The sequence below is a fragment of the Scatophagus argus genome, chromosome 21 (genome assembly GCF_020382885.2).
Source record: "Scatophagus argus isolate fScaArg1 chromosome 21, fScaArg1.pri, whole genome shotgun sequence".
NCBI classification, from domain to species: domain Eukaryota; kingdom Metazoa; phylum Chordata; class Actinopteri; family Scatophagidae; genus Scatophagus; species Scatophagus argus.
In genome coordinates this window covers 17,744,399-17,771,578 of record NC_058513.1, presented here as the reverse complement: position 1 = coordinate 17,771,578, position 27,180 = coordinate 17,744,399, and the positions used below count along the sequence as shown (strand labels likewise).

The window sequence follows — 27,180 nt, the reverse complement described above, 5'->3', positions numbered from 1 at the left end:
GAAATGGAAAGAACAGTATAATAAAAATAGGACAATATAATAATAAAAAATGTGTAAAAGATGTAAAATATAAAGCTCTGGAATATGTATAGAAGTACTAAGACAAAGGTAAAGGGAAAATGTTATTGCAGAAATTGCACAGTTAAAATATTTCACGCTTAAGAGTATTGCACATTTATCTGAGTGGTATGAGACATACATTTTAAAACAACAACCCAAGCAGCCCGGGGCGAAAGCTAAATAAATTCCTTAAAAAGGGCTCTTGAGTTTGCTGCAAAAGCATGAGCCACACTACAAGCACATGGTGGTCATGTAGTATATCTGAACATTTAACTGCCGCGTGGGTATTTTTAATACTTTTAGCTGATCTTGACTTCATGCTTTTATGTCAGTGTGGTTTTCCTGCAGGGCTGTTACTCGTAGTGAAGTATTGTCTGTGTGCTGTTAGGACTTTTACTTTGAAAGAGCTACCACTGCGAAAAAAATACAAAACAGAAATGATGATTTTTATGCATGTTTGTGCGTCTTAAAGGAATGTTCACCAGTTCCAAAGCACAGCTGCGGTTGAAGTCAGACACATCAGTACTGGGGAGCCCAGAGGAAGCTGGGCTGGGCTAGCGGTTTCAGAAGACATTGTGTAAACAGGGTAGGATCAAGGTCCGAGAAAGGAGCCCACGAAGACCAGCAGATGCAGAGGAGGTAGCGATCCTGTGTTCACTAGCTGTGAAGACTTTTTCCCTTCAGTGCACAGCAGTGGATGTGCACAAGTCCTCTGGGTTACTGCAGCAGAAAGTGATCTGAACTTCGGAGGGGCCTGCAGCCGCTCACGATGATCCCCACTCGGTGCCCCCAGACTCTTCAGAAAAACTGCAGAGCTTTGAAACTTCTGCAGCAGACGACGTGGACCCGCCGTCCGGGATTACCTGCAGCGAGTCGGTGAGCCTCGTGCACACATGTAATGAAAAACATTCAAACTCCGATTGAGTAAAGAAAATATCAACTCTTTGTTTCCTTTTTGTTTATGCAACAAATTCATGGACTCCTGCTTCGAGAGATCACGATTGTCATGGCATTAAAGCTGTTGTGTAAAACATGTTTGGTATTGCACAGTATCTGCTAGGCACTGCTTTAACAGCCGCGGATGTTTTTGTACATATTGACAGTAAAGATATGCGAGTGAGAAGCGGAAGGGAAGACACGCAGGAAACAGCAGGGTGGCGTTTTGTACTGCGATACTATAGGAAAATACTCCATCTGGGTACTCTGCTCTGTTGTTATACAATCGGCGCTGCATGAATCCGCTCTAAGCACTGATTCAGGGTCAGTTTCATCTAACATGTTAACAGGGATGAAAAATAAAATCACTGATTTGACTTTCAGCAATACAAACAACAAGTAAAATTGAAGTATTTATGTTGCTATATACTTTACTGTTACGTCAGTATGATTTTGAGTGCAGGACTTTGTACTGTGCTATGTACTTCTACTCAAACATAGGATCTGGTAACACATGTTATTCACTGCTTTTGTTCATAGGCTACTTCAGTGTGGGCTTACAGGGTGTGAGGGGAGGTGGTTTGCCTTCAAGGTCAGGAGTCAAATTCCAATGAAACATTACATGTAATCGCATGTCTCAGCCCAGTTAGTTCCATCAGTGCAAGGCTGGAGCAGTTCACCACACAGTAAAAATCATTAATATGCTCCCCTTATCTAAGTTTTGGAGATATCGGCTGTAGAAATGTATGTCTTATCTTGAATATCCAAACTGCAACTACACAATCCAGTAATTACTTAACCCCAGATATCCCTTGTGTCTTTTGTTCCACTTGCTTGTTTTCGTGTCTGCTGTCTGATGATTTTCATGACTCTTTTAAATGTTTTAGTGAACTCCCTGTTGTATTGTGTTTGCTGACTGTGCCCCTGTGAAAGTTTTTATTTTCTTTGTCCTCCACCGTCTCATGAAAAAGAGATCCTAATCTCAACTGGACTGCCTGATTATATGAAGATTAGATAAATATAATGGAACTAGATGGCAAAACAACCAAAAATCCCAAAAATAAAATATTTGAAAAACTCAACGCTTCTTTCCAGAAATCAAAAGATAATGAGCAAAACGTCTCCTGTTTCCCTACAGTGGTATTCATGTGGACTCTGCGCCCATTATCCCAGCTCTCACGACCAGCTATGCCCACGGCACATCTTCCACATCTCTGCTCCATCAAACAGTCGGAGAGTCCCTGCAGAGGACTGTGGAGCTCTGGCCTGACAGGGAGGCTGTGGCCTTTCTAGAAAATGGAGTCCGCAAGACCTTCGCACAGTTTCAACAGGATGTGAGTCTTTACTCAAAAGTATTCTGTAGTGTGTAGCAGTGTTATAGTCGAGTCACCAAACTTCGAGTCCGAGTCCACTTTCCAGTTCCCAGTGTTCGAGTCCGAGTCAAGTCAAAGACATTAAGGAAAAATCCGGGTCAAGTCCAAGTTAAGTCCAAACCAAATATATTCTTGTATAATTAATATATAAGTAGGGCTCAAGTCGGAATCGAGTCCCAGTCCTGGACTCGAGTACTACAAGCCTGGTGTGTATCTAACTGTGTTTAGACAGTATGTGTTGTCATTGGCAGATTCAGTCTTTAATATACTCTGAGATAGATGGATAGATGTATGGCAGCAACATGTTAGACTGTCAGCCCTCACCTGCATGTTCAGTGCTGTTGGCTCTGGAAACTTTCACCCAATCACCAGAATCTGGGACTTCACAGACTCAAACTTATATCACAGGAAGGTGATACGTCCACTGAGATCTGCTGAGCACACTAAAAAATACTGGGTTAAAGGTGAACCCATGTGGGGTCAATACAGCTCAAGCACATTTCTGGCCTTATTTTTCCCAGTACCAAAACCACCCAACAGCAGGTTTGTTTTAACTCAACAGTAATAAACATTACACCGCCACATTGCTGCATTGACGCAGCTACGTGTCACTTATTAACCCAGTATTTTTTAGTGTGTATGATTATTGATTTGCTCAATAGAACATGTTACATGTATCCTCTTGCATTTACTCATTTAGTAAATTTAGTAAATCTTTAAAGTCTGGGATGGCTAAGTATTCCTCTTGGTCTGTGCTACACCCTCTCACCAGACTTAATTAAACTCTGGTCATTAGTTTTTCCACAATCCTGCTGACTAACAAACCGAACTGAAAAGGTAACGTAACAGTAATGCTAAATGTATTAAGTGTCAGGATATTTTGTGAGTACTATTGTAAAAGAAAAGGGTGATTGTAATGTCTTGATATCCATGGTGCAGGTGGATCAAGCTGCAGCCGGACTGCTGGCTCTTGGATTGACGAAAGGAGACAGACTCGGCATGTGGGGACCCAACACTTACGAATGGGTCCTGTTCCAGTTTGCCACAGCCAAAGCTGGCGTTATATTGGTGAGTCAGAAGCTGCGGCGTTGCAGGCTTTTTCCTAAACCCTCCCCTGACTGCTGAGACATTTGACCCTGTGCTTCAGCCCTCTCTATTGCTTATGAAAATTAGCAATATGATATGTCAAGTCAAGTCAAGTCAACTTTATTTGTATAGCCCATTTTTACAAGCAGTTTGTCTCAAAGGGCTTAACATAACATCAGCAACATCCTCTGCCCTTCGACCCTCACATCGATTAAGGAAAAACTCCCAGAAAAACCTTTAACAGGAAAAAATGGAAGAAACCTCAGGGTGAGCAACAGAGGAGGGATCCCTCACCCAGGACAGGCAGACGTGCAATGGATGTTGTACAGGCAGGAAAGCAATTTGCAACATGAGAAATGACATTACTAAAAAGATAAGCAAAACAAAATCTCAACGGTTTAGTTTCACTTTTTGCTACCACCTCAATATGATTTTAACATTTCACAAGTTATAGGAAATTTATAGTATTGAAAATTATAATGAACTGCTGTAACATTCATGTATTCTTTTTTTTTTTTTTTATGTGATGTTGAGAATCACTATCATATCAGTTCGATTTCGGCCCGTAGGGAGAACCACCCCGCCCATAGTCGGTACATAGAGGAATGACAGGCAGATGTCAACAATACACATTGGGTTGGTCATAGAGCCGGCTACAGTTCAACTTGAAGATCTGGATGGAGAGATACCTGCGGAAAGATACAGAGAGAGAGAGAGAGAGAGGGAGGGAGAGACACAAGACTACGAGGAGCACTGGACACACAGTTAGTGACATAAAATAATGAACTGCATGTTAATCTGACGAGGGGAGAGGATAGAAGAGGAAAAGGAGGAGGGGAAACTGCTTGGTGGATCATGGGGCAGTCGTGTATCAGCGGTTAGGGTGTTGGACCCGTAACCGGTGGATCGCTGGTTCGATTCCCCGTCCCGGTGTCCATGGCTGAGGTACCCTTGAGCAAGGTACCTAACCCCCACTGCTCCCCGGGCGCTGCACGCGGTCGCCCACTGCCCCGGGTTTGCTGTGTGTGTGCACGTCACTTGGGTGGGTTAAATGCAGAGAACAAATTTCATTGGAGTGAGTTCCCTCCAATGACAAGATATGTCACTTTCCTTTCCTTTGTGTCCCCCGGCAGCATAGGCCTATAGCAGCTTAGCTATGATAGAGATTTAAAGATTAACAGTTAGTCAGACCTATTCTACCTGTGGCTATATATCATGAGGTGGGTGAAACTATGCCTACCAGCCCTACACACTTTATTTGGTGCTAACTATATGCTTTACTAAACAGAAAGGTTTTAAGTTTAGTCTTAAAAGTGGAGGTGGTGTCTGCCTGTCGAACCCAGATTGGCAACTGGTTCCACAGCAGGGGTGCCTGATAGCTAAAGGCTCGTCCTCCCGTTCTACTTATGTAGACTGATGTAGAGGTTAACATGCATTGAAGGACTAAAAGGAAAAGATGAGTAAAGAATTACCTTTGGCCTCCAGTGCACTGAGCAGCCTCATTCAAAGCGGTCAGTTTTCCACATATTAAACAGGATTCTGTGGCTGTAGCCGAGTCCAGATATGGAGGGTTTAGCTGGAATGCAGAAGTAATTAGCTGTAGGAGATACCAAGGGGTTTCCGGTTACTGGTTTCATGCATTTTAATGCAGTTTTTATGTACTTAAGTTGAAGTGATACCCACAAAGGCTGTGCTAGGCTGTGTGTGAATAAGATGACATTTGTGTATGAAAACTGTCCATCTTGCCACTGAATCAGATGGTTAGATCCTTTAATAACGTGCTATGATAGCAGGTCGCTAAGACAGTAAATCGGGAATATGGTCAATGTGTATATCTTAAAAGAAAGGTAACTGTTCTTCCAATACTTAGATGAAAATTCTGATATTTATTAGTCACCAAAAATTAATGGAGTAAATGCTCTGATGATGACACTTGAGTCACGAGTGTCATCATGTGCGATGCGTCAACACTGCTGTCATATTGGAGTAGTGAAGTCTTGTTGAACTCCCTGAATTTTCAGCTGATTCCCAAACTCTTTGCTTTGTTACTCCCAACTAAAACACTTTATCTTTAATTTTAATATTTTTTTTACATTTTTTAGCAAATTTCTGTTGTAACTATAACCAAATGCACTACAAAGAAATGGTGAACAAACAAGCCTGCGGGCACCTAACGTTGAAAAAAAACCCATTCATGAGGGCAGTTTGTACTTTACATCGTCTACATTTCAAATCTGTCAGCCTTGAGTTTCCTTTCCATCATCATCATCTTCTTCTTATGTTTGCCCCCCTCACAGGTGGCTGTGAATCCAGCGTACCAAACACTGGAGGCTGAGTTTGCGTTGGCGAAGGTGGGTGACTTCTGCATACCTGCTGTAGCCCATACAGACAGCGTCACATTAAGGGGGATCCTCTGCTCCTCTTTTCACAGGTTGGATGTAAGGCCATAGTGTGTCCTACGCAGTTCAAAACTCAGAAGTACTGTGACATGCTGAGACAGATATGTCCAGAGATTGAGTCGTCCAGCCCCGGAGACATCAAGAGTGCAAGGTAGAACTGCACCTCACCTGTCATTGTCTTAACTCTTCACCATTCTGTATGCTGGAGTTGTGGAGCGCTGCAAAACACACGCAAATGTGACAAATGTGTAATTTGTACGCCACATTCATGTCCTCAAGCTATTTGAGGAAATCAAACTATCTAACTATCTGCAAACCATCTCTTGGGGAGCAGGTTATAGTCGAGAGAGGAAGTAAAAACTTCAACAAGCTGCTCTCACTTCCTTCAAACTTATGATCAACGGTACGAAATGGCCGTGAACTTTATACAGACTAACTTTGTCTACTGGTCATGATGACCTATGTGTTTTAAATGCTGACGTGACTGAACCTTTGATAGCTTTTTCATTGTATGTGAAGGATATCTTTGAGAGGTTCAGTGCTGGTAGAAGTTAAGTTAATTTATTTCTAGCCCTGTTTCTATGTGTACATTCATTTAGGTCAAACAGAACACATGGAGTGACTACTAACACTCACAGACAGAGTCACAGTGAAACTTTTAGCTTTTACGAAACATGACCCAGATTTGTATTGTTTGTTTTACTTTCCCATCGAGACTCCCGCACCTCCGCTCTGTGATCGTTCTGGACAGTCGACAACCAGGAATGTTCCACTTTGAGGATGTGATGCAGGCAGGCAGCAGCCAGTATGTACAGCAGCTTCAGGATGTGCAGAAGAAACTCTCCTGTGACGACCCAATAAACATCCAGTTCACTTCGGTAATTGCTGCTTAGTTGCTGCTGTCCATAAGGGATCTCATAGAGCCCTGGTGACGAGTTTTCCTCCTTTCTGGCTGGATGTTCAGTTTTTCCCTTCATGGGGAAGCACTTTCGAAGGACAGTGTAGCTGCAGAGCTGAAACTATTTGTCGATGAGCCAGTTAGTCAATCGACAGTGCATTAATCAGCAAATATTTTGATAATTAACTCTTACATACATTGGTTCTTTTGTTGTGATGATGCGATGCTTTTCTCAGTTTTATATCATTGTCATCTGAATATCTTTGGGTTTGAACTGAACAGTATGGGGATCTGAGATGTTGCAAAGTCTGGAAACAGATTTTATTGTTTTTACACTACAATATGAGAAATTATGTGATTATCTTATTTGCTGGAACATGTATATGGAACATATCAGGTCCTTTATACAAGAACAAGTAAAATGTATCAGAGTTTGTACTTGTTTTGAGGGCTTTAAGTATCTATGTATGGGCAGAGATAGATAATTGTGTTCTAATCTTGAAACATTTGTACTCACTGATTGTCACCATGTCATGTCATATCAGTCAAACCATTCTTTATGATGTCGTAAATTAAGTCATTTGTTTTCTAATCTCTGTCACCAGGGAACCACAGGAACTCCAAAGGGTGCCACCTTGTCTCATTTCAACATCGTCAACAACGCCTACTTTGTTGGCAAGAGAGTGGGATACACCTGGAGGGTGAGTCTTCTCTGACAAGAGTTATCGTGCGTCATCTGAGCTTCATTAACCTCTTCTGAGCAGAGAATTAAAGGCATAATACGCAGAACATTTAGGTCTCTGTTGAGGATATGCAGGCAGAGGGCAGCGTCTCTGCAGGTACAGACAACAACACACACTTCTCATAAATGATGATTGAGTTGGATTTTTTTTAGGAAATTGCTGGAGTTCTAAATTTAACATACAGCAAAGCCACACATGCAGAAAAAAATGAAACTAGCAGTCAGTTGATCCTATCCCACCTTCATCACCATGAACACACACTTGTTATCCGGCATGACCTGTATGTTGCATCTCTGTGTTGACCTATGACATGTGAAAATGTTTTGTGTTTTTTTCTGTGAAACTGATTTCCTCTGTGCTGTCCAAAGGTTTGACCATTTTATTTCCTGATTTTGTCCCACAGCCTCATACCCGCATCTGTCTGCCTGTGCCCATGTACCACTGCTTTGGCTCTGTGGGTGGAGGCATGTGCATGGCCGTGCACGGCGTTTCCCTGATCTATCCATCTGCTGGCTACGACGGAAAGGCCAACTTAGCAGCTATGGAGAGTGAAAGGTAAGGCTGTAATTAGCTAGGTCCAGGTTCAAACTTACAGTTTAAAAAATAAAACAAAAAAACCCCAGAAAAACTTGAAATAAAAAGTTTGTTTATATTGTTAGTTTCGATTTCTCTTAAACCTCAAGGTAACCGCACACGTCTGTAGTGAGGAGTGACAGGAAGCTGCTTGAGCTTTAGGTATTAAATATGCTAGTATTGTATCATGTGGCTCCACTAAGTGAAGGTAGGAAAGTGTAAATGACCCCACAAAAGGTACATTATTTTAGGTGAATTTCCTTATTAATATAAAGGTTTAAAGTTTAAAGTTTAAAGTTTAATAAAGTAATAAAAATTTAATAAAGTAATAAAGTAATAAAGTTTAATAAAGTTTGATATGCATTCTATTTTTTGATACTGCATTAATGTTTTCTTATTAGCAGTAACTTTGGTTAATGTACAGAGGAATCATATGCTTTTCTATGCACTGTTGAAAGAGGAACTTTTATTTTGATAGGCTTGATGTCGGTCTACTGCGCATGCTACAGGAATCTTGCAGTTAGGCTACAGCGCTCATAAGAGATAGTCACATAGTGCAACCTGAGCTAATGTTTTCAGTTTCTGACCCGTAATGAGGCACAAACTCTTACGGTGGTTTTAGTTTATGCAATATTCAATGTACTAAGTTGGAGTGAGAAAATAAAAACCATAAACTTAACCAGCAGTTGAAGATCATTGCCACGAAAATTACGGGGACCAGTACAGAAAGGGTTGCTTTATTTAAAATTAAGTAATCAAGTCTTAAGGTAGTTTTGTTCCTTGAATGCGTTCATATTTTGGGGGAACGTGACCTGAACGTGCTGTATTTCCGCTTGATGAACGTTACTGTGAACGGCGCTCTCTCGCGGTGTAACTTCGTTCAAGAGCGCGCCAGATTTCCACAGAGCCTCCCGGGCGAAAACCCACGCTAAACACACCGTAAACAGTCCTTAACATGTAGCGGAAAAACCACCCAACCTGGCAACAGCTGTCATACCTGTCGCACTAACAAATACGTCATCAAAATACGGAGCGTGGACGAAGGCAGCGCGAGCTCGGACCGCTCAGACTCTACGGCGTTTGACTATTTGAAAGAACTTTATGCAACATTTGCATTTTAAGAAGATACGTTTTTGAGAACATACTGTGGGGGTTAAAGCTGCAGCTGCTGCTATTGTGGCGGCAACACGCGTTAGGGAAATGCCATTAGCCTCGATGCTAATGTAAACCCTCGTTGGACAAGGATTCAGAATTGGATACGATGATGAATCTGACACATAGTTTCAGTGTTAAAACTGGTAAAATAATTGCTGTAGGAGGAATTCAGTCTTGAGCTGCATCCCCACATCTTACGTGATGTAATCATCACAAAGTAAACGTGGCAATTTGTTGTATTGTTATGCAACCCAAGTGTACGTGCCAAAGCGCAGGTGTATGTGACTTTTGTACACAGTTTTGCAGGTTTATTTTGGCAGTTTGTCAGTGAAGTTGCATTCTGTTTATTTACCACCTTTTACCCCACAGGTGCAGCTTCGTCTACGGCACCCCCACCATGTACGTCGATATGCTCAACCACCCGGACTTGTCCAAATATGACTTGTCCTCAGTGGAAACGGGTGAGAAAAGAACCTAATATTCTGCTTCTGCAGACGAAACAACAGAAGCGGACTTTTAATGTTTTACCGAAATTCTTTCCCTTTTACATCTGTCTTGACTGAGAATATTTCTGTGAACTGATAGCTTCTCCCGTGGTATTAATTTCACAGGTTACATCCTCCTCTATTTGTTTTTGTGATGTAGGCATCATGGCTGGTTCCCCTTGTCCTCCAGAACTTGTGAAGAAGGTTGCTTCTGTAATGGGCATCAAGGAAATAACAGTGAGTGGATCTTCCAGATATAACTACATTTTTATTGTTTTTAAATTGTTATTATAGTTTATATAAGAATAAAAATTCATCTCACCAAACAAGTGATCAAAAATCTTCGTTAATTTACAAAATGACTCAATGGTGCGATTCACCTTTCACACAGTAGGGGGAGACAAATCCTCAGAAAAGCATCTATTGGAATAAGGAAGACCAAAGGCATCTTGTGCCGAAGCAGAACATGTATTTTAGACAAAACGTAGGCTTCACTGTGTAAAAGATTTATTGGATGTGAGCACTTGTGACCACCTCCAAAAGTCCAGGCATTGTAAATACATTGAATATACATGAGAGATGCGTAAAGTCAACAAGTCAGAAACCCTCACAGGTGATGTGATTCATTTTTTCTTCCAGTTTGAAGTTCAGAAAATGTGAAGTGTAATACAAATAATTTGCAGTAAACGATGACAACACGATGACTCAGTTCAACCTATTAATTGTTTCAGTCGTACGCCGTTGAGCTAAGTCCAGTTTTGTAGATCTTAGAAGACGTTCATACAGGAAAAATGGAAATATAAGACAAATGCAGCTTGGAAGTTGTACGTATTTTATCTGCTTACCCACATCTTCAAAGTTTTAGTTTCTTGAAACTTCTTGGTGAAAGGTCTTCAGTTGCTGCATCCTTCTTGTGTGAAGTGATGTTCTCTTGGTCAGTGAGGGTGTAAGACTGACATGACAAAATAGAAAGGAAGGAGGGCAAACGCTTGTCGATGTCTGCCAGAGTGACAGCTGGAGGATATTAAATAAGCCCTCATAGTTTAGATGTGTTATTCTGCCTCTTTATCTCATTTCGAGCCATATCTGTCTTTTTTTTCTTAGCAGATAACCACCAAAATAAAGGAGCAACACTTTCACTTTAGACACGCTACAGCTCTATTGAGATTTTTAGCCTCTTTTAGCATTTTTCTGTTCTGCAACTTCAGTGTTTTGGTTCACTCTCAGTGCTGTTAATTAGCCTCGTTTCCAAGCACGACTCCAAATGAATGATCACGTTGCTCCTTTCTCCTCAATGTCTACACTGTTTTAAATTTGTTCCATTCCCTCCTCAAGTGGACAATTACTACATTAATATAGATATAATATAGAATATGTTCTTTGTGCTTTTTATAGCCTGCATTTGCTCAAATGCACCCTTTGTTTTGATGGTTACCTTAATGTTGTAGATCTCCACTTTATACTGAAGTCTTCATCTTTGATATAAATGAATAGAAGTGAAAGGTCCATTAAGGTCTTCATGTGTTTGGGTGTGAGAGACAGAGGACATGTTTATCTATAAATGCTTTTGTCTGTGTTTACACTCGTGACATTTGGCAGATGAATAGATGGACAGTCTTGAAGTAGATTGGGTTAGCATTGCTTTCGTTGCAAGTGTAGCCGGTCACCTGGACGGGCTCCTCCTTGGCGTCTCCTGTGGAAAAAGACAAAATCAGCAGCCAAATTAAATAGTCTGAAGGCGCGTGACCTGCACTAGGTGTACTGGACCCCTGGACCAACATGGAAACATTCAGACAGGGACGGGGCGGGTAGAGAACAGAGAGTTCTGTGGTTACTAAAGAGAGAAAAACAAAATCACGCAACGCCAACTCTCGGCCACTCCAAAACCAACTTTAACCTCATGCGGTCACGTCTCAGTCCAGTGTGGTGTTGTACAGAATTCCAGCGGAAGACCTTCAGATCAGACCATCGCAGGAAGTATGCGATTTTGGAGTGACATAGAGGCCATAATGAGGAGCATAACTAGACCTAAGGTATTTGCAAAAGTAGAGATCAGTGAGGGTGTCACTTGAAAATTTACAGCTCAAGTTACTGATTTGGATCAGCAGCAGCAGCTTCTTCTGCTTGGAACACAAATATCAAACAGATTAGGGACAGATTGTCCTTCAAGAGGTCACTGAAGTTGAGAAATTTAGCATCAGTGTTGTTGTTTTCGTATCTTTCTGATTGCTTTTGTTCATTTTTTGATGCCAAGTGTGTGATGTTGCAGTTTTAATTTGTATTTTGTTGTTGTTATCTCTGGAAGGATCATAGGAAGGTTAGTGACTATAAGAAACAAAGAAAGCTTAAATGTTTCCTTGCCACTGTCTGCTTGCTCGGGGGTTCAGGCTCTGGTTCTCTGGCTCTGTAAAGCATCTAGAGACAATTTTGATTGTATAAGGTGCTATACAAATAAATTGAAATGAAATTGAAAATTGAAAAAATAAATTTCAAAAATGAAGAATATCATCCCGCAACCCTGACGCGTAAAGTGGTGTTGAAAATGGATGGATGGGCGAGGGCCATTTGCCCCTATGTGAAAGAGTTGAAGATTCATCTCTGGCGACACCTAGTGTTAGTCTAAATAAAAGACAGCAATATAAACCTCTAATTAACCTTCCACAATCTTCTTTAGTGACTTTAAGTAAATTACTGTAAAAGAAAGGGTTCAACAGTTCACTTTTTTCCTGAGAGTTAGATGAGAAGATTGATAAGACTCTCATGTTTGCATTAGACTCTAGTGAGTCACTGCTCAGGTCTTTTCAATGTGTGAGATTTTTACAATATGTACAAAAACAAGCCAGCACATTCAGGATTTCGGTGGCACATACCTGTTCAGCTGCGTGTTCAGTGACGTTGCTCTTTTGGTACCTTTTTGGCTTTCTTTGCCTTGACCTTGCAGCCAATGAGGACGTTGCTGTCTCTGATTTGTTTGCCTTTCTGCTGGGGCGGAGAAGCACACACTGCGTCCGTAGGTTTGCGGGTGGAGTCCATCCACCTTTGGGTCAAAACCGAAAGATTAGGGACAGCCATAAAGTCTGGCACACAGATTTATATCCCCTGAAATTGAATCGTAAAACTCCCCTGACTTTTCCTTCGGCATCAGCATTGGTTAGGTGCAGACCAAGGTGCACTGCTGAGTTCTCTTGTAAACAGTTCTGTACTAACTGCAATGTCCTTGAGGTCTAACAAACACGCTGAATGCATTTCCCTGCCTTTGCTGGCACGTTGATGCCACATCACTTATGGGGCAGTCGTGGATCAGCGGTTAGGGTGTCGGACCCGTAACCAGTGGATCGCTGGTTCGATTCCCCGTCCCGGTGTCCATGGCTGAGGTACCCTTGAGCAAGGTACCTAACCCCCACTGCTCCCCGGGCGCTGCACGCGGTCGCCCACTGCCCCGGGTTTGCTGTGTGTGTGTGCACGTCACTTGGGTGGGTTAAATGCAGAGAACAAATTTCGTTGGAGTGAGTTCCCTCCAATGACAAAATATGTCACTTTCTTTTTTTTCTTCTCACATGTAGTTTGGTGGAATAATGTGAAACCGCTAGTAGGAATGTTTTAAGGCTTGCAGGTGCGTCAGGGACACACTCGTGCTGAACTGCTCAGTATTGCTACTAAATCAAAAACTTTGTCAAATATGACCAAATGTCTTGACATTCTCTTCAGCCTCAGCTGTACGGATGCTGACTTGCTAACACCCCAAACTAATAACGCACACATTATATTAGCTACACATCAATGTGTTAAAACTGTCACTGTGAGCATGATGGCCTAACAGAGCTGCTAGCATGGCAGCACAGTGTTGTTTCAGGTGAGTCTCTTACTTGCGCAGTGGGGCTAGCTGACATGTGCAGTTCCACGGGTTGTTGGAGAGGGTGAGGTTGGTGATGGTGCCAAACTCGAGGCCTTTGGGAAGAGACTTTAGCTTGTTGTTGTCCAGGTGCAGAGTCTTCACTGCCGTCACACCAGTAAACGCACCGTCAGAGAACTGGAAAAAGGTAGAGCCCTGCATGAGTCTAGTTTTGTAAATGGCTGCATTTATGCAGCTCTTTCAAAATTTGTCGAATCATTCATACACATCAGTGGCAGTAAGCGAGCATGCAAGGTGCTGGCTGCACCGACATCCATCCTTGTGTCTGTCAGAATTCAGACAGACGCACAGAAAAGGAATCTCGCCACTGTTTCTCTGGATGAAAGCCTCCTCTCATCCTTCCTTCTGCACCAGCACTTGTGTAAACACTGACAGTCACTGCTCCTCTTTTTCCACCTCTACTTCATATGCGTCTGCGAGGGCGCTAAAAGCTTCAGAGGGGTGCTAGTTGAACCTTTCTACGACATGTCAAGTTTTGTCTCCTCCAGGAGGAAGAGGAGGGCGGACTGGAGAGAGGAGCTTGGCTTTGAAGGGTCGTTTTATGTGAGCCTGTAGGGGATGAATGCTGTTTGGAAATTTCCACTGCACGGCGATGAGTAGCTGAGTCGAAGCAATGGAAGATGGATGACTTCCAGCAGGGCAGAGGTGTTTTCACTCTTTCTGTCGTCTCCCTCTTCGGGCCACTCCTCTGCCAAGAAGGCTCGCAAAGGGTCCAATTGTCCATTCACCTGGGCCGATGGCAAGCTAAAAATACTAAAAATACTCTTCTTCATGCACCGTGGAACACCCTGCCTCTGTTTACCTGTCTCCGAACCCCTCCTGACCTGTTTACAAGACCCTCCCAGTGAAAGCAGAAAACACACCTTGCTGAAAATAACACTTGTGTAATAATTAGACTCAGACATGCTTGGCCAAAGTCCAGCAAACAAAAACACTCTAAAAATACCAGCATTTGGCTGGAAAATGGTTTAACCTCCCTGCCCTCGTTCACCGTCTCCTGCTGCGTCCACCTGGCTCGCACACAGCGCCAGCGTGAGAAGGTTGTTATTTTGCGGTTTTCCCCTGTTGGATGCCTCCACACTGTGGCACAGGTACACTCAAATATTGGATTAGCCTTAAGTATGAAGCGAATGTACTCTCAGGAATGTCTGCAAAGTAACGTGGCGTAGCATAGAGCTCGTACTGTATACAGGGTGGTGTGTGATCTGCATGTGAAAACATCTGTCACGAGTCTCATATCTGAACATCTTCCCTGAAGTTCCACCAGTGAAGACTGATTAGGGACAAAAGTTGACAGTCAAATCTTCGTATTCGTGTTCATGTATGGAGCCTGGATATAAGATGAGATAAGAGATAAGAGATGAGCTTCAGTGTCGAGTAAAATGAAGCTGCCCCACTTGCTAAAGGTTTGGTTCATGGTTCATTAGTTCATATTAGCAGATGGGACATGGACCAAACTAAAAACTCAAAGTAAACAGGGATATTTGGGCTTCGTTTTTGCAGAGTGTGAGAAAGTGGAGACGTGTCATCCATTTTTAAATATATCAATGTTTTTAACCAGCAAATACTTGGAATTTCCGCTTGAAAAGTAAATCAGACTAGGGATGCACAGTACATATTTTTTTCCAACCTTTACCAATAGTTACCTGCTCTCATAGCTGGTCCCCGTTAAATACATAATTTCTGATTTTTGTATGTTAAAAATAGGTTCTTAACCTAAAATTATGACCATGTGGAGGTAAGAAAGCCTAAGATGTCCCTCCTCTCTTACATTGTATTGGAAATTACTATCATGTCCTCTAAATCTGTAGGAAAAAAACCAAAACATCCAGAGCAGCGACAGCATGTTTCTCTCTAGTCACTCAGTGTAGTGTGTCGTCACTTTGTCTTCACTTTATCAGCTCTGTTTATTTATATGTTGTTTTTCAATCACAGACAAATGGTGATGCAGTAATAATAATAACAATGTTTATTGAACCTTATAATTGATGGACTCCTTGTGTTGCTGCACTTCGATTTGTTTCATAGCCTTTTCTGCCAATGTTAGATGTTAGTTCTTTTCTGTGGAAATTAATTGACTGTTCTGCAGTCTCTCCAACATCCTGCTTGCTTTAGCACATGTGCTTCCTGAAGCGCAATGCAAAGCACATCTGCTTTCAAAACACTGATGAACGCTGCATCAGGTTTGCATGATCAAGACACGTAGAGACGGATGGAGATGAAGCAGCAGCACATAAACCAGCCCCTGCATACTGTGGATTCAGTCGCTGAATGTATGTAAATGGTGGTTAGTTATGTAATGTATATTGGCTGCCGACAAGTGGGTGTCGACCACTGGCAAGGCTGTACATGTAAATATGCTGATGAAATATGGTCGAGAGGGGTTTGCCAGACCAAGACAAACATTAAGACAGACACATACTATAGAGCCCTTTTTCATGCAGTAAACCCGTTGATTAGAAGATCTTTCTTTATAAATACTTCAATGTCTTACCCTGCCTTGTGGAGTTCAATATAACATCATACTAATGACTCCTTTTGCTTTTAAGCCAAACACACTGTGTCTGTGTGTTAGCTGTTCAATATTAAAAATCATGCTTAATCTGTCTCGTAAATACCCAGTAAGACTGTAGACTCACCCTCTCCAGGCCCATGTTGTCCAGGTATAGTTTCTCCATGTAGCGCCCAAAGCTCTGGAAGGCGTTGTCTGGGATGGTCCTCATGGGGTTCCTCCCCAGTGTGAGTTCCTCCACCACCCGCAGTTTGCTCATTGCCGCACTGGGATAGGTGGACATCTTGTTCCTGTCCAGGTGAAGTATAGCGAGGTTCTCCACATCGTCCAGAGAGCCCGGAAGTAGGGTTGTCAGCTCGTTGCCACTCATGTGCAGCCAGCGCAAGTCTTTGGCACCTGTAAAGGTCCCCGGCCGCAGCTCCCGCAGCTTGTTGTCATTGAGCTGCAAGATAAAGAGGTTGATCATAGGGGAGAAGAGGCCTTTGGACAGGTCACTGATCTGGTTCCCGTCTAGATGGAGGTAGGTGAGCTCAGTGAGGTCCTCGAAGGCGCCGGTCTTGATGCTGTTGATCTCGTTGTTGGACAGATAGAGGTAGATGAGCTTCTTCAGCCCCTTGAAGGCCTGGGATCCGATCTCTCGGAGCTGACAGTACTGCATGTGCAGAGAGATGAGTCCCTTGCTTTCGCTGAAGGCCCCTGTGGGTATGCTGCCCAGGTTGTTCCTCTGCAGGTTCAGCAAACGGGTGACCTCCGACACCTGTGGGATCTTCTTGAGCCCGACGTTGTCACAGATGACGTGCTGAAGGTCACCGTGGCAGTGGCACTGGCTGGGGCATTGGCCCGGGGCTCCCTGCACCGCGGGGCCCAGGACCAGCAGGCAGGTCCCCAGCAGCAACCAGCTCACACAACGCATGCTGACAAGCTCGTCAATATCAGTTTGTCCGCCGACTCAGTGAGAGCGTCTTCCAGTCTTTAGGCAGAACGAGAGCAAGCAGAAAAGTCCTGTAAAAAGAAACAGAGAAGAACTCTAAAGAAGAGAGTCAGAAGTCTGAACTGAAGTGTGTTTGTGTGTGTTGAGGGAGAATCAGATGGAGAGAGAAGGAGTGAAAAGGTGAGGGACTGAGCGAAGGTGGGCAGAGGAGGATGGCCAGTCAACGGAACACACAGCTCTATTTATAACATTTACTCGAGGAAAAAAACGAGGAGGGCTTGGCAGGGTGTTAGACTGAGGGGTTTGCAAGAGGAAGTCAAGTGTCTGTGAGAATTTAACCCTGAGTGAGCAGGAAGACGACGCGGGAGCGCATGAATTTTTGCAGAACAAGGAACATAAAAGAAGGACTGACATTTTAATCTTGTTTCTCAGGTCCCCTTTTCATTAAAAAGTTCCAACATGGGTGGCCAGTTTACTTTACAAGGGCTGATAATATTTGTAAGGTGTGACTGCTGAGACCAACTTCCTGACTGATCAGCTGATCTGTTCGACTTGCTGCTCGATGCACACGTGCAGACAAATCATGAGAAAAGACGCCTGCTTTGGCATGTCTCTTTTTGTGTTTGTAACAGGTGATGTTTAAGAACGTGGCGTGAGGTCGGGAGCGATCCCTGCACACTCCCAGGCGTCTCTATTGTTTTTCAGTCTGCGGTGGCAGGAAAAGGAGCCGTTCCCATGCAGCTGTTTTATAACCCATAATAGTCTCCAGATGGCTGGCGAGAGGCGAGATGCTGTTTCATGTCATAGCAATCGCAGAAGATACTCAGATACCACTTTACATTCCTGTGTGCATTCTTTCTTTGGAAACCGAGTGTGGTATTATGTGATGGTCTTTTTCAGTCAAAACCTCCGAGTTGTTAAGGTGAATGTGGCTATCAGGTTTCCACTGGGAGAACAAAGCTTTGTTTGAGGTGCTCATTACACCTGCTTTTAATAAGAAAGGGAAGGTTTAGAAAAGGTGCAGCAGGACTTTGTTGACTGGCTCAGCTCAGTGGATGGTTTGGCTTCAGGTGGCTCCATCAGTAAGATGGATGGACACACCCAGGATAACTGGAATCTAGAGTTTACTTAACAAATCTAGCATTTTATTGGGAATATCGTCTGCTCCCTGATTTTTCCACCTAACTTTCTCACCATATCCTCCTCCTCTAAGATGTTTTATTTGTCTTTTTCCCTGATTTAATTTGAACCTGTGAGCGTTACTGTATGTTTTATCTCTTTTCCCTCTTCAAAGATTTGCTTATTTTTGTTATCTCTATTATTTTTGTAATCTTGTCTCTCGCTGAAAAACTGAATCAGCGAAGTAGCTTTATAAATAAAATACAACAAAGGAAAAAGCACTTTTAGTTATTCCTCTGCAATGTTTTGGAGGACAAACAGAAAGTAGAAAGTCCCCCAGAACAACAACCGAAGTACAACATGTACTCCGTTTAGAGCTCAAATGATGAGTTAATTGCCTTTTTATTTTAACTGTTGATTGGTGTTTTGAATAGTCCAGGCCGTCCTTTATCCTTTATGCCGTTTGTGTGGCCGACAGGTTGGATATGGAACCACAGAGAACAGCCCTGTGACGTTCTGCGCCGACCCCAAAGACAACATGGAGAGGAAGTCTGAGACGGTCGGCTTCATCATGGACCACTTAGAGGTACATCAACTCAGCATGAGACACATGATGAAGACATGATGCAAGTATACCTTATTATACATTATTAAAGTTCGAAGTTTTCACGTTTACACCAGCAGTTTGCGTCAGGTGAATACAACCTGCAGCGTCACCACCGTTAATGGCCCCTTTATTAGGTACACCTGCTGTAGTCACTATTTTTCCACCTTCCATCCTTCTTTTAATTATCCTCATTTTATACTCAAGACCGTTGATTTTGCAGTACTTGTTGTTTTTTTTTTTATTATGATTGCATTATAATACGCTTTGAAAGCCCCCATAATGAGCTACAGATGTGGCCTTCAACCAGCAGAATGTTGGATACTCTTGATGCCACGTGGTTTGAGTATCTCAGAAACTGCCGATCTCCTCAGATTTTCACACACCACAGTCTCTGGAGCTGTCAATAAATCTGAAGCAACATGGACCAGAATCTCAGGGGGAAATATCTCCAGCTGAATCTGGGTTCTACTCTGTAGATTCAGACCTGGGCAAACTGTTCCACAAAGGGCCGGTGTGGCTGCAGGTTTTCTTTCCAACCAAGCAGCAGCACACCAGACTTGACTCATTTAATCAACTGATCTCAGTCTTCAGACAGTTGATTGGTCAAACTGTGTGCTCTTGGTTGGTTGGAGCAAAAACCCGCAGCCACACCGGCCCTTTGTGCCCAGGTCTGCAAGATGGACTCCAGTATATATATCAAAAAATGGCCAGTGCAGCAATATCAGTCCTTTTAAACTTTATTTTTGTGTAAAAAGAAGCATTTAATTAATTAATTGTTAGTTTGAAAGTACAGTGCAAAACAAAAACAAACACTTTCCCATGAAAGTTCATTGACATTGCATTGAATTGTTGCTTCAGTAAACGCTGATAACTTTAAAAACATGAATCGACTGCTCCGCAGGCTAAAATCGTGAACCCTACAACAGGAGAGGTGATGCCTCTGGGGGAGAAGGGGGAGGTTATGATCCGAGGATACTGCGTGATGTTGGAGTACTGGGGAGATCGAGTCAAAACAGAAGAGTGCATCACTAAAAACGGCTGGTACAAAACCGGGTGAGTGGAGGCTGTTTGTCTTCTGCACAAAGCGTCACACAGCCTCAGCCTCAACAAGCACATGTAATAAGAAAGACACCTGCAAACACGCAGCGTTTTGTCGTGTGATTTAATCTGCATGCGGGTGCCTGAATGTCCCCCGCAGAGACATCGGCACCTTGGATGCGTACAGCTACTGCCGCATCGAGGGCAGGATTAAAGACATGATCATCAGAGGAGGAGAGAACATTTACCCAGCTGAGATCGAACAGTTCCTGCACACACACCCCAAAGTCAAGGAGGCCCAGGTGAGCTCGATCGGAGACACTTTGACGGCACGTCACGGCTGTTTCCTGTAACCGTGGACACCAGAACACACTCAGCAAAAATGAAACCCAATAATATTGCACACTCAACTACAACACTAAACTAGGCGTAACACTAAACAGAGTTGTATTTTTTGCTCTTACAACAGGTCTGGAGGGGATCCTTATGTCGCTTTGTGTTAATTTGCTTGTTTTGGGTTCTCTTGCTGTGGAGCTACATGTCCTTTTGTTTCCGTCTGTCAGGTGGTTGGAGTTGCTGATAACCGTATGGGTGAAGAGGCGTGTGCCTGCATCAAGCTGGTGGACGGACAGGACTGCACAGCAGAAGAAATCAAAGCTTACTGCAAGGGGAAGGTGAGACACAACGCCCTTTTAATATCACATAGTGAGCTGGAATTACGTCGTTCTTCATCTTCCTGCGGAACAGTTTGAACGACGCTGCTCACTTCCCTTCTGTCTTTTGCTTTCAGATCGCTCGCTTCAAGATTCCTCGCTACGTACTTTTTGTCAACAGCTACCCGCTCACTGTGACTGGAAAGGTAATTCCGCACATCCTGACCCTCGCATATAAATGACAAGGTTTATCTCGCATCCATCCAGACTGAAAAACAGATCTAAAATTAGCAGCTGCAGTAACAGGCTGTGATAAATTAGTTTAACTCCCCTCTGGTTCTTGTGTTTCCCTCATGGGATGGCTGCAGACATGGCGTTGTGTTTGAACAGGCCTGCCCCGAATGCCCCCAGACAGGAGGGAAAAGGGAGCTATTAGCTTGTCTGCACGCACACCAGGTCCTCTTAGGTGAACCCAGAAGGGCGGCGGACCTCGTCCCAAGGCGGCACATCAGATAAAACCAGCGTCCCTCCGTCTAAGACTCCTTCAGTTGGTTCTGCTGTGTTTCAGCCAGATAATCCACTCAGTATTAACAGTTCCAGGGAGTCATTTGAAAGCGTAGTTTGTCCCCGAGTAAATCCGTCCAACTGACTGTAGATAGTGACCCCTCATTACTGCAGGCTGCTCGCTGGGTTTTCTGCCACTGGGTTTTGCGCCCGTCGATGATGTGGGTCCCACCTCTGAAAAACATCTGAGCAAACAGCAAACTGTTGTTTCTGGGGGGGTTCAACATGACGCATGTGCAGCAACTGTAAAGGAGTAGTTCAACATTCTGATAAATACACACACATCTGTGCCATGTGTGATGCATCTGATTAGCTTAGCTTAGCATAAAGACTGAAAATGGTGCTTTATATTTAGTTTGTTAAATGTTTATAAGAAACAAGATGTAAAAACTGCAAGTTATTAGTTTCACAGTAGATTGTGTCAGACATCTCACAGTTTCACATTTTTTGTTTTGATTGATAGCATTAAAATATTTTTTTAAAAAAAAGGACATTTCACCCCTAAATCAAAAATACATACAAGTCCTTTTCCCTGCAGGGCTGTTCAGCCATGCAGAGAGTTTAGGTGTGAGTTGCAGAGTTTTGGAGTTGACACACGCTTCCTTCTGCGTGGTGATACGGAAAGAAAATAGTTCCCACATGAAACTGCTCACAACAAGGTCTGTGGATTATCTTGCGTAGCCGAGTCATGATTTCGGGAAAGAGACATTACTGCCATCAAGTTCCATTATACTGAAGACAAGGCAGACGTCTCCACAGCCGACTTCTCCAAAACTCTGCTACTCACACAGCTGTCTAGATGGATAAGCAGCACTACAGGTAAGAGCAAACATGTATTTTGGATTTTTTGGGTGAGCTGTCCCCTTTAACTCACAAGCCAATTAAACAACTTCCTAATATTTGTTTTTTTCTCTTCTCAGATCCAGAAGAACAAACTACGTGAGGAATCTGAGAGTCGGCTGGGACTGGAGAACAGAAAATGACAGGGCGACCTCATTTATAAATAAGTTTATATATAAATAATATTCAATTACTGCATGCGGTGTGCCACAAACGCCAATTGGGGTTAGATACCCTGCCATCAGATCATCTGAAAATGTCTTGAGAAGTAATAACACACAATGTGAACATGTGATGGCTGGGTATGAAGCTTTGTGCTCGTCTGGATCCTCATGTAACCAGCTGTTTAAGGGATAAGCGTAGTCACATTATGTATTTGTCTTACACACAACAAATCCCATGAAGTGACCAAAACCAGCATAACACTGTTGAACATACACACATGCTTTAGTTTATCTCGACACCATCACCATCCTGCTGCCACAGCGACGAAAGGCGCGTTAATACGCAGCTAAAAATAGTCCCCCACAAAGAACAATCCAGTCCGTCCCTGCTAATTAATTGAACACCACAAGGGAATTTCTTCAAATTTTGCACAACTGTCCACTAGGATTCATTTGTGGGCTTTTGTTAAACATTTGCATGCTCACTAGAAACCGCTGAGGTCGAGTTTCACACGCAGCAGAGAAGTTGGAGAGTATTCGCAGCACATGGCTGATTTTGGTCTTTTCACGGGATTTGTTGACAAGACAAATTTAGAATAATAAAATATAATAATAAAATGTAATAAACAATTGAATAGTCCTTTTGCATCCACTTGCTTAATAATTTAGATATAAGATAAACGTGAACAGCAAAGTTGCAGAATGAACCACAAATTAGTGTATGTTGCACAACGCAGCTAAGCAAACTGTCCAAACATACAGTATACTGAAGGCCAGTGCAGAGCTCGTTGTACACGATGAAGCTCTCAGTTCTTCACAGTTTTGTTTTGTTTTGTTTTTTAGTCTGTAAATTTTTTTGGTTTTTACATCAATTTGAAGTAAAGTTTGGACCTCATTATTAAAACCAGGTCTGGGTGTTTCTCTTTTACGGGAAGAATGAAGGTATTTATATCGATCGCCTTCTACGCCCTTGGAATTCCATTCAGAAACAACTACACTTGCGCACACACACACACACACTGACTGAAAACGAGAAGCCTCTGTGGCATTTAAATTGAGGGAATATCAGAGAAACACACTCAAAAGCAGTAAAGAATTTCCTCTCCAGTCTGACTGGGCCACATGTGCAGTCTAACTGACGCTGGGCTGCAGGATCAGGTGTCGTCTTCTGTCTAGACCTGAAGGACTCGGCCCAGAAATAGCTCTTTAAAAGCCCAGAAGAAAACAAACAGGACTCCTGGCTCTTCATGAGGAACCTCAAGGTTGTTATAGCATTTTGGATTTTACATATTTTGGGTTTGGATTTAAGGTTTCAGGACAGGACATGGGATTCTTGCAGAGTGCCAACCTCTTGGCTTTAACGTTCTCCAGCATCCGAACTGAGTCTAAGAAAACCACTTGAAAGCCAAAGGAATGGACATTTTTGGGGAAAGCAGGTGGTCAAATCGATGCCACAGTCAGTCAGTGAGCCTGTTCTTATAAATGACATGTGGGCAGTTCTCTGTGTACACTTCAGACAAACACTGCTGACCATCAGTCAATAAAATTAAATTGTTTACATGCTGTTTTAGTAATCAACCGTACGCTCCTTCAGTTAGACAGAAACTATTCAGGCTCCCTCATGTGGTAAGAAAAGGTATGACACTTAAGTTCAAGCACATGGCTCTTTGCTGGTAAATGCAGAAGAGCAGCCAGTTTCTACGGGTTAAATCCATATTCAGCAGGCTCAACAATAACAAATGCCTGCTTACCCCTTGCAGGTAAAAAGACACTTTGGGCTAGAAACGTGAAATGTATTACACAATTTGAAAGGGAGGTGGATAAGATGAAACATGACAATTAACTTTAGACTTTGTTGTTATTTTATAACTGCTAATCAACAAAACAATTAGTTCAGGATTTATGCCACGTCTATTAAGAAATCGTTTCCCTGCTTTAGTGAAGAACATGGCTGGCACACAGAGAACTGCCCTCGACCCAGTCCAACACATCTGAGATGAACTGTGACCTCAGTGATGCTCGTCTATCTGAATGAGAGCAAATCTCTGCAATATCACGTGAAAACACAGACCAGAAGAGTGGAAGCTGAACTGCAGACTGACTCCCACAGTGTCAGAATTTGATGTTCAACAATCATATATGAGTGTAACGTTTAAGTGCCCATATAGTGTAAAAACATTGTATACTCTGATAGAGAGAAAAGGTATCCAATTAAATATAAAAACTTACAAAACCACATGAATGCGTCAGCCGTCTTCAGTCTTTGGGCAGCGGAATCCCGACTGCTGTCTGCTGTCCCTTCATCTGCTCCTCTGCTCGGACCACCTGCTCCTCAGTGCAGCAGTCCTGCAGGAAAACACCTGCCAGGTTGCGGAGACGTGGGCTCTCTGAGAGGGAGAAGCGCAGCATGCACTGCAGGATGGCCGGATCAGTGATCTCAGGGCGTGACGAGGGCGTTGTGAGGTTCATCAGTGTGGTGATGGCGGACAGGACGGTCTCTTCCCTCCGGCTTGACAGGCAGTTAGTGACCAAGCTGATCCCACTGCTCTGCAGGATAACATCTCGACATGCAGGGTCCATACTCAGGTTACACAGCCCTCCTGAGAACATGACGCACACGAGAGAAGCGAGTTGTTGTTTTTTTCTTTTAAGAGACATCATTTGCACACTATGAAACCAGTGTTTTTGTTGGTGTGATGCTCACCCATCCCAAACTCCACAAAGTTCTCATTCTCCTCAGTGAGCATGTCCAAGAAGAGGTCGGTCACTTGCAGCTCCCGCAGATACTCCATGTTCTTCGGGTCATACGCAAAGTTGGCCAGGTTAGCCAGCACCTGCTCCTTTGCCTCTGATGTAGTGAAAAGAGTTTGGTAAGCTGATGTAACTCGATCTCCCCCAGGAATTAATAAAGTATTCTGATTCTGATGAAGCTTGTAAACTTAAAAATAATAAATACTGGAGCACATTTATTTAATAAGATGAGCTCCTCACAAACGGTCTGTTAAGTAACAAGAGGTAAAGTTAAGGAAATTTAGAAGATATGTTTGAGGTCATTCAGTGAATTACAAACTGTCAATGAAGAAAACAATCGGTAACACAGGTATACTCACAGACATGACCGAACTTTACATTACGGAATGTGACTTTAAAATATAAAACTAGCTATTGTAATTTTGCAGAGATAACCCTAACACCCTCTTGGGTTCTCAGATATTGTATTTTAGGAGCAAGTTAACTGACACAGATCACTGAGTTATGACATATTAAACTATCTCTACCCACCTTCACTGTCGGTGTCCTGAAATTCAGTGACCAGAGTTTGTAAATATTCAAACCGGTCAGAGCCATCAGACGAGCTTTTCCTCCACATCTTTAGCAACTGCTTAGAATGAGACCCAGCGGTCACTTAAACTACAAAACTAGCAATTAAACAAAAGATAAAACATCGAACAAAGCAAAATTCGCAAACAGGCCTAAGGTGCATTGACTTTCCGTCGTTACCAGGATTCGTCCGTCTCAGAAATATGTCCGTACAGCGTCGCGATAAGAGTAAGGTTCCGCCCCATCTTTAAACCTTTTAAAATAACACCGAATTTTACGTGAAGCTCCGTCAAACTACATAATCACAAAACATACATATTCTGGCGTGGTTGTTTAGAGTTATCCCATGATGTGTTTAGGATATTTTGCTTCATAAAACTGGGAAACGGAAGTCGTGATACGTGACTAACTTCGCGACAAGGAGGTGTGTCACGAACAGTTAGCTAATGGTAACTTGAAAGGTCAGCCAAGAAGCTAATGTAAGCAGTTAGATCATTTAATCTCCTGTAGCCTCCTCACTGGACTTTATCTATAATGAAGCAACACAAACTATCCGCTACAAAACGTCTCGGGAAACCACTGTTGTTTGGGACTCTCATTGCTGGACTAGCCGCTGCTTTCTTCAGCAGGTACGATTCATTGCGCGTTTGGGATCTTTGGTCGCATACCTGTAAACGTCACGTAAGTGACATTAAAAGCAGCTCCTTCAAAATAATACCTTAGACCCTAACCCTCCTACCATTCACTCAGATGTCCCCTTGTTTATCGCTCTTTGCATCAGAACATGAGTGTACTGACATCATTCAGCAGCTACATACAGGATGCTCTAGTCCACAGTAGTCACTCCACAGAGGTAGACATTAGATGTTATTGAAGTACAACATTTAGAAGGACACATAACTGGTCCATATGTCAGTCACTCATCCCTTCACTGCTTCCTCCTCCATGCAGGCACTGGTTCTTAGAGGATGTGGAGGAGCTCAGGGCCCAGGAGCGAGCACGCAACAGTGCCAGGAGGATGGAGATCTTGGAGAGGAGGCAGAAGCAGATAGAGGAGTTGGCCGAGAAGAAGAGAGGAGGAAGCAGCTGAGCACAGCAGCCCTGCGCGGTCACGGACATCACGGTTATCCTGCAGACCACGATGCTGGCCAGACGCTGCGTAGCCTGGTGCGCTTGTGTGCCTGGTCTCACAAACGGACTTATTTAAGTGATCCTCGCACTGGTGTTTTCAGTTAGCACCAGTGAAGGCGATCAGCACCGGACACATCGGCTGTGTTTTGATAAGTGGATCATCGGTGGATGAACGCAGGAGGAGTCGTTGATAATTCACACATGAACAATGAAAATGTCATCTACTGTTTCGATCTGTTTTGAGACATGAATATTAATTATTAAATGACCGAGGTGCTAAAAGTGAGGGATCAGCTCCTTTTTTCATGCACTCACTTGTTTGTCCAGCAGGGGGCAGAGTCGATAAAAACCTAAAGGGCCATTTTGACCGCCGTTGAGTTTTGAGATTTTCTCATGCGTATTTTCATTCTGTTGGTTTCTGTATACTTCATTCCATTCAGTATCCTGTTTGGTCCAACCAACAGTCCAAAAACAAAAGGATATTTAGTTTACTCTTAAACAAGGCAAAAACTGCAAATATTTGGCCTTTTTGGCTTGAAAAAAAATAGTAAAATGGTTAAGTCTGGAAATACAATAAGTACAATACAATACAATAAGTAATAATAAAAAATAATTGTGAATAATTTCTTAGAGCTCAAGGTATTCAGATCACTTGTTTTGACATTCAGTTAACAAATGA

General features: G+C 43.0%; 3 protein-coding genes across 7 annotated transcripts; 1 reads left to right on the top strand and 2 right to left on the bottom strand.

Moving 5' to 3' along the window:
- The first annotated feature begins 599 nt into the window (after nucleotides 1-599).
- On the top strand, nucleotides 600-22,689 carry acsf2 (acyl-CoA synthetase family member 2). The gene is made up of 16 exons (XM_046377612.1): nucleotides 600-936; nucleotides 2,135-2,330; nucleotides 3,309-3,437; nucleotides 5,753-5,806; nucleotides 5,887-6,005; nucleotides 6,570-6,732; nucleotides 7,358-7,453; nucleotides 7,899-8,050; nucleotides 9,593-9,684; nucleotides 9,869-9,945; nucleotides 18,662-18,769; nucleotides 19,692-19,843; nucleotides 19,989-20,130; nucleotides 20,392-20,502; nucleotides 20,619-20,687; nucleotides 21,966-22,689. The coding sequence occupies exons 1-16, from the start codon at nucleotides 830-832 to the stop codon at nucleotides 22,026-22,028; spliced, it is 1,830 nt and encodes a 609-aa protein (XP_046233568.1). The 5' UTR covers nucleotides 600-829; the 3' UTR covers nucleotides 22,029-22,689.
- chad (chondroadherin) lies at nucleotides 10,199-17,046 on the bottom strand. Its single transcript, XM_046377622.1, has 4 exons — nucleotides 16,261-17,046; nucleotides 13,575-13,738; nucleotides 12,579-12,745; nucleotides 10,199-11,401 (listed from the first exon to the last, which is right to left on the bottom strand). The coding sequence occupies exons 1-3, from the start codon at nucleotides 17,044-17,046 to the stop codon at nucleotides 12,595-12,597; spliced, it is 1,101 nt and encodes a 366-aa protein (XP_046233578.1). The 3' UTR covers nucleotides 10,199-11,401; nucleotides 12,579-12,594.
- On the bottom strand, nucleotides 19,512-25,693 carry armc7 (armadillo repeat containing 7). Of its 5 annotated transcripts, none has more exons than XR_006842067.1 (5): nucleotides 25,332-25,661; nucleotides 24,754-24,897; nucleotides 24,279-24,649; nucleotides 20,293-21,230; nucleotides 19,512-20,175 (listed from the first exon to the last, which is right to left on the bottom strand). XR_006842067.1 is itself a non-coding variant. In XM_046377625.1 (5 exons), exons 2-4 carry the CDS (start codon nucleotides 25,417-25,419, stop codon nucleotides 24,306-24,308), a joined length of 576 nt encoding a protein of 191 aa, XP_046233581.1. In that variant the 5' UTR covers nucleotides 25,420-25,468; nucleotides 25,551-25,693; the 3' UTR covers nucleotides 19,512-21,230; nucleotides 24,279-24,305. The 5 variants fall into 5 exon arrangements, 4 of the variants coding, with proteins under 4 accessions (XP_046233581.1, XP_046233582.1, XP_046233579.1 ...); XM_046377625.1 differs by having other exon boundaries at nucleotides 19,512-21,230; nucleotides 25,332-25,468; nucleotides 25,551-25,693; XM_046377626.1 differs by having other exon boundaries at nucleotides 19,512-21,288.
- Nucleotides 25,694-27,180: the final 1,487 nt, after the last annotated feature.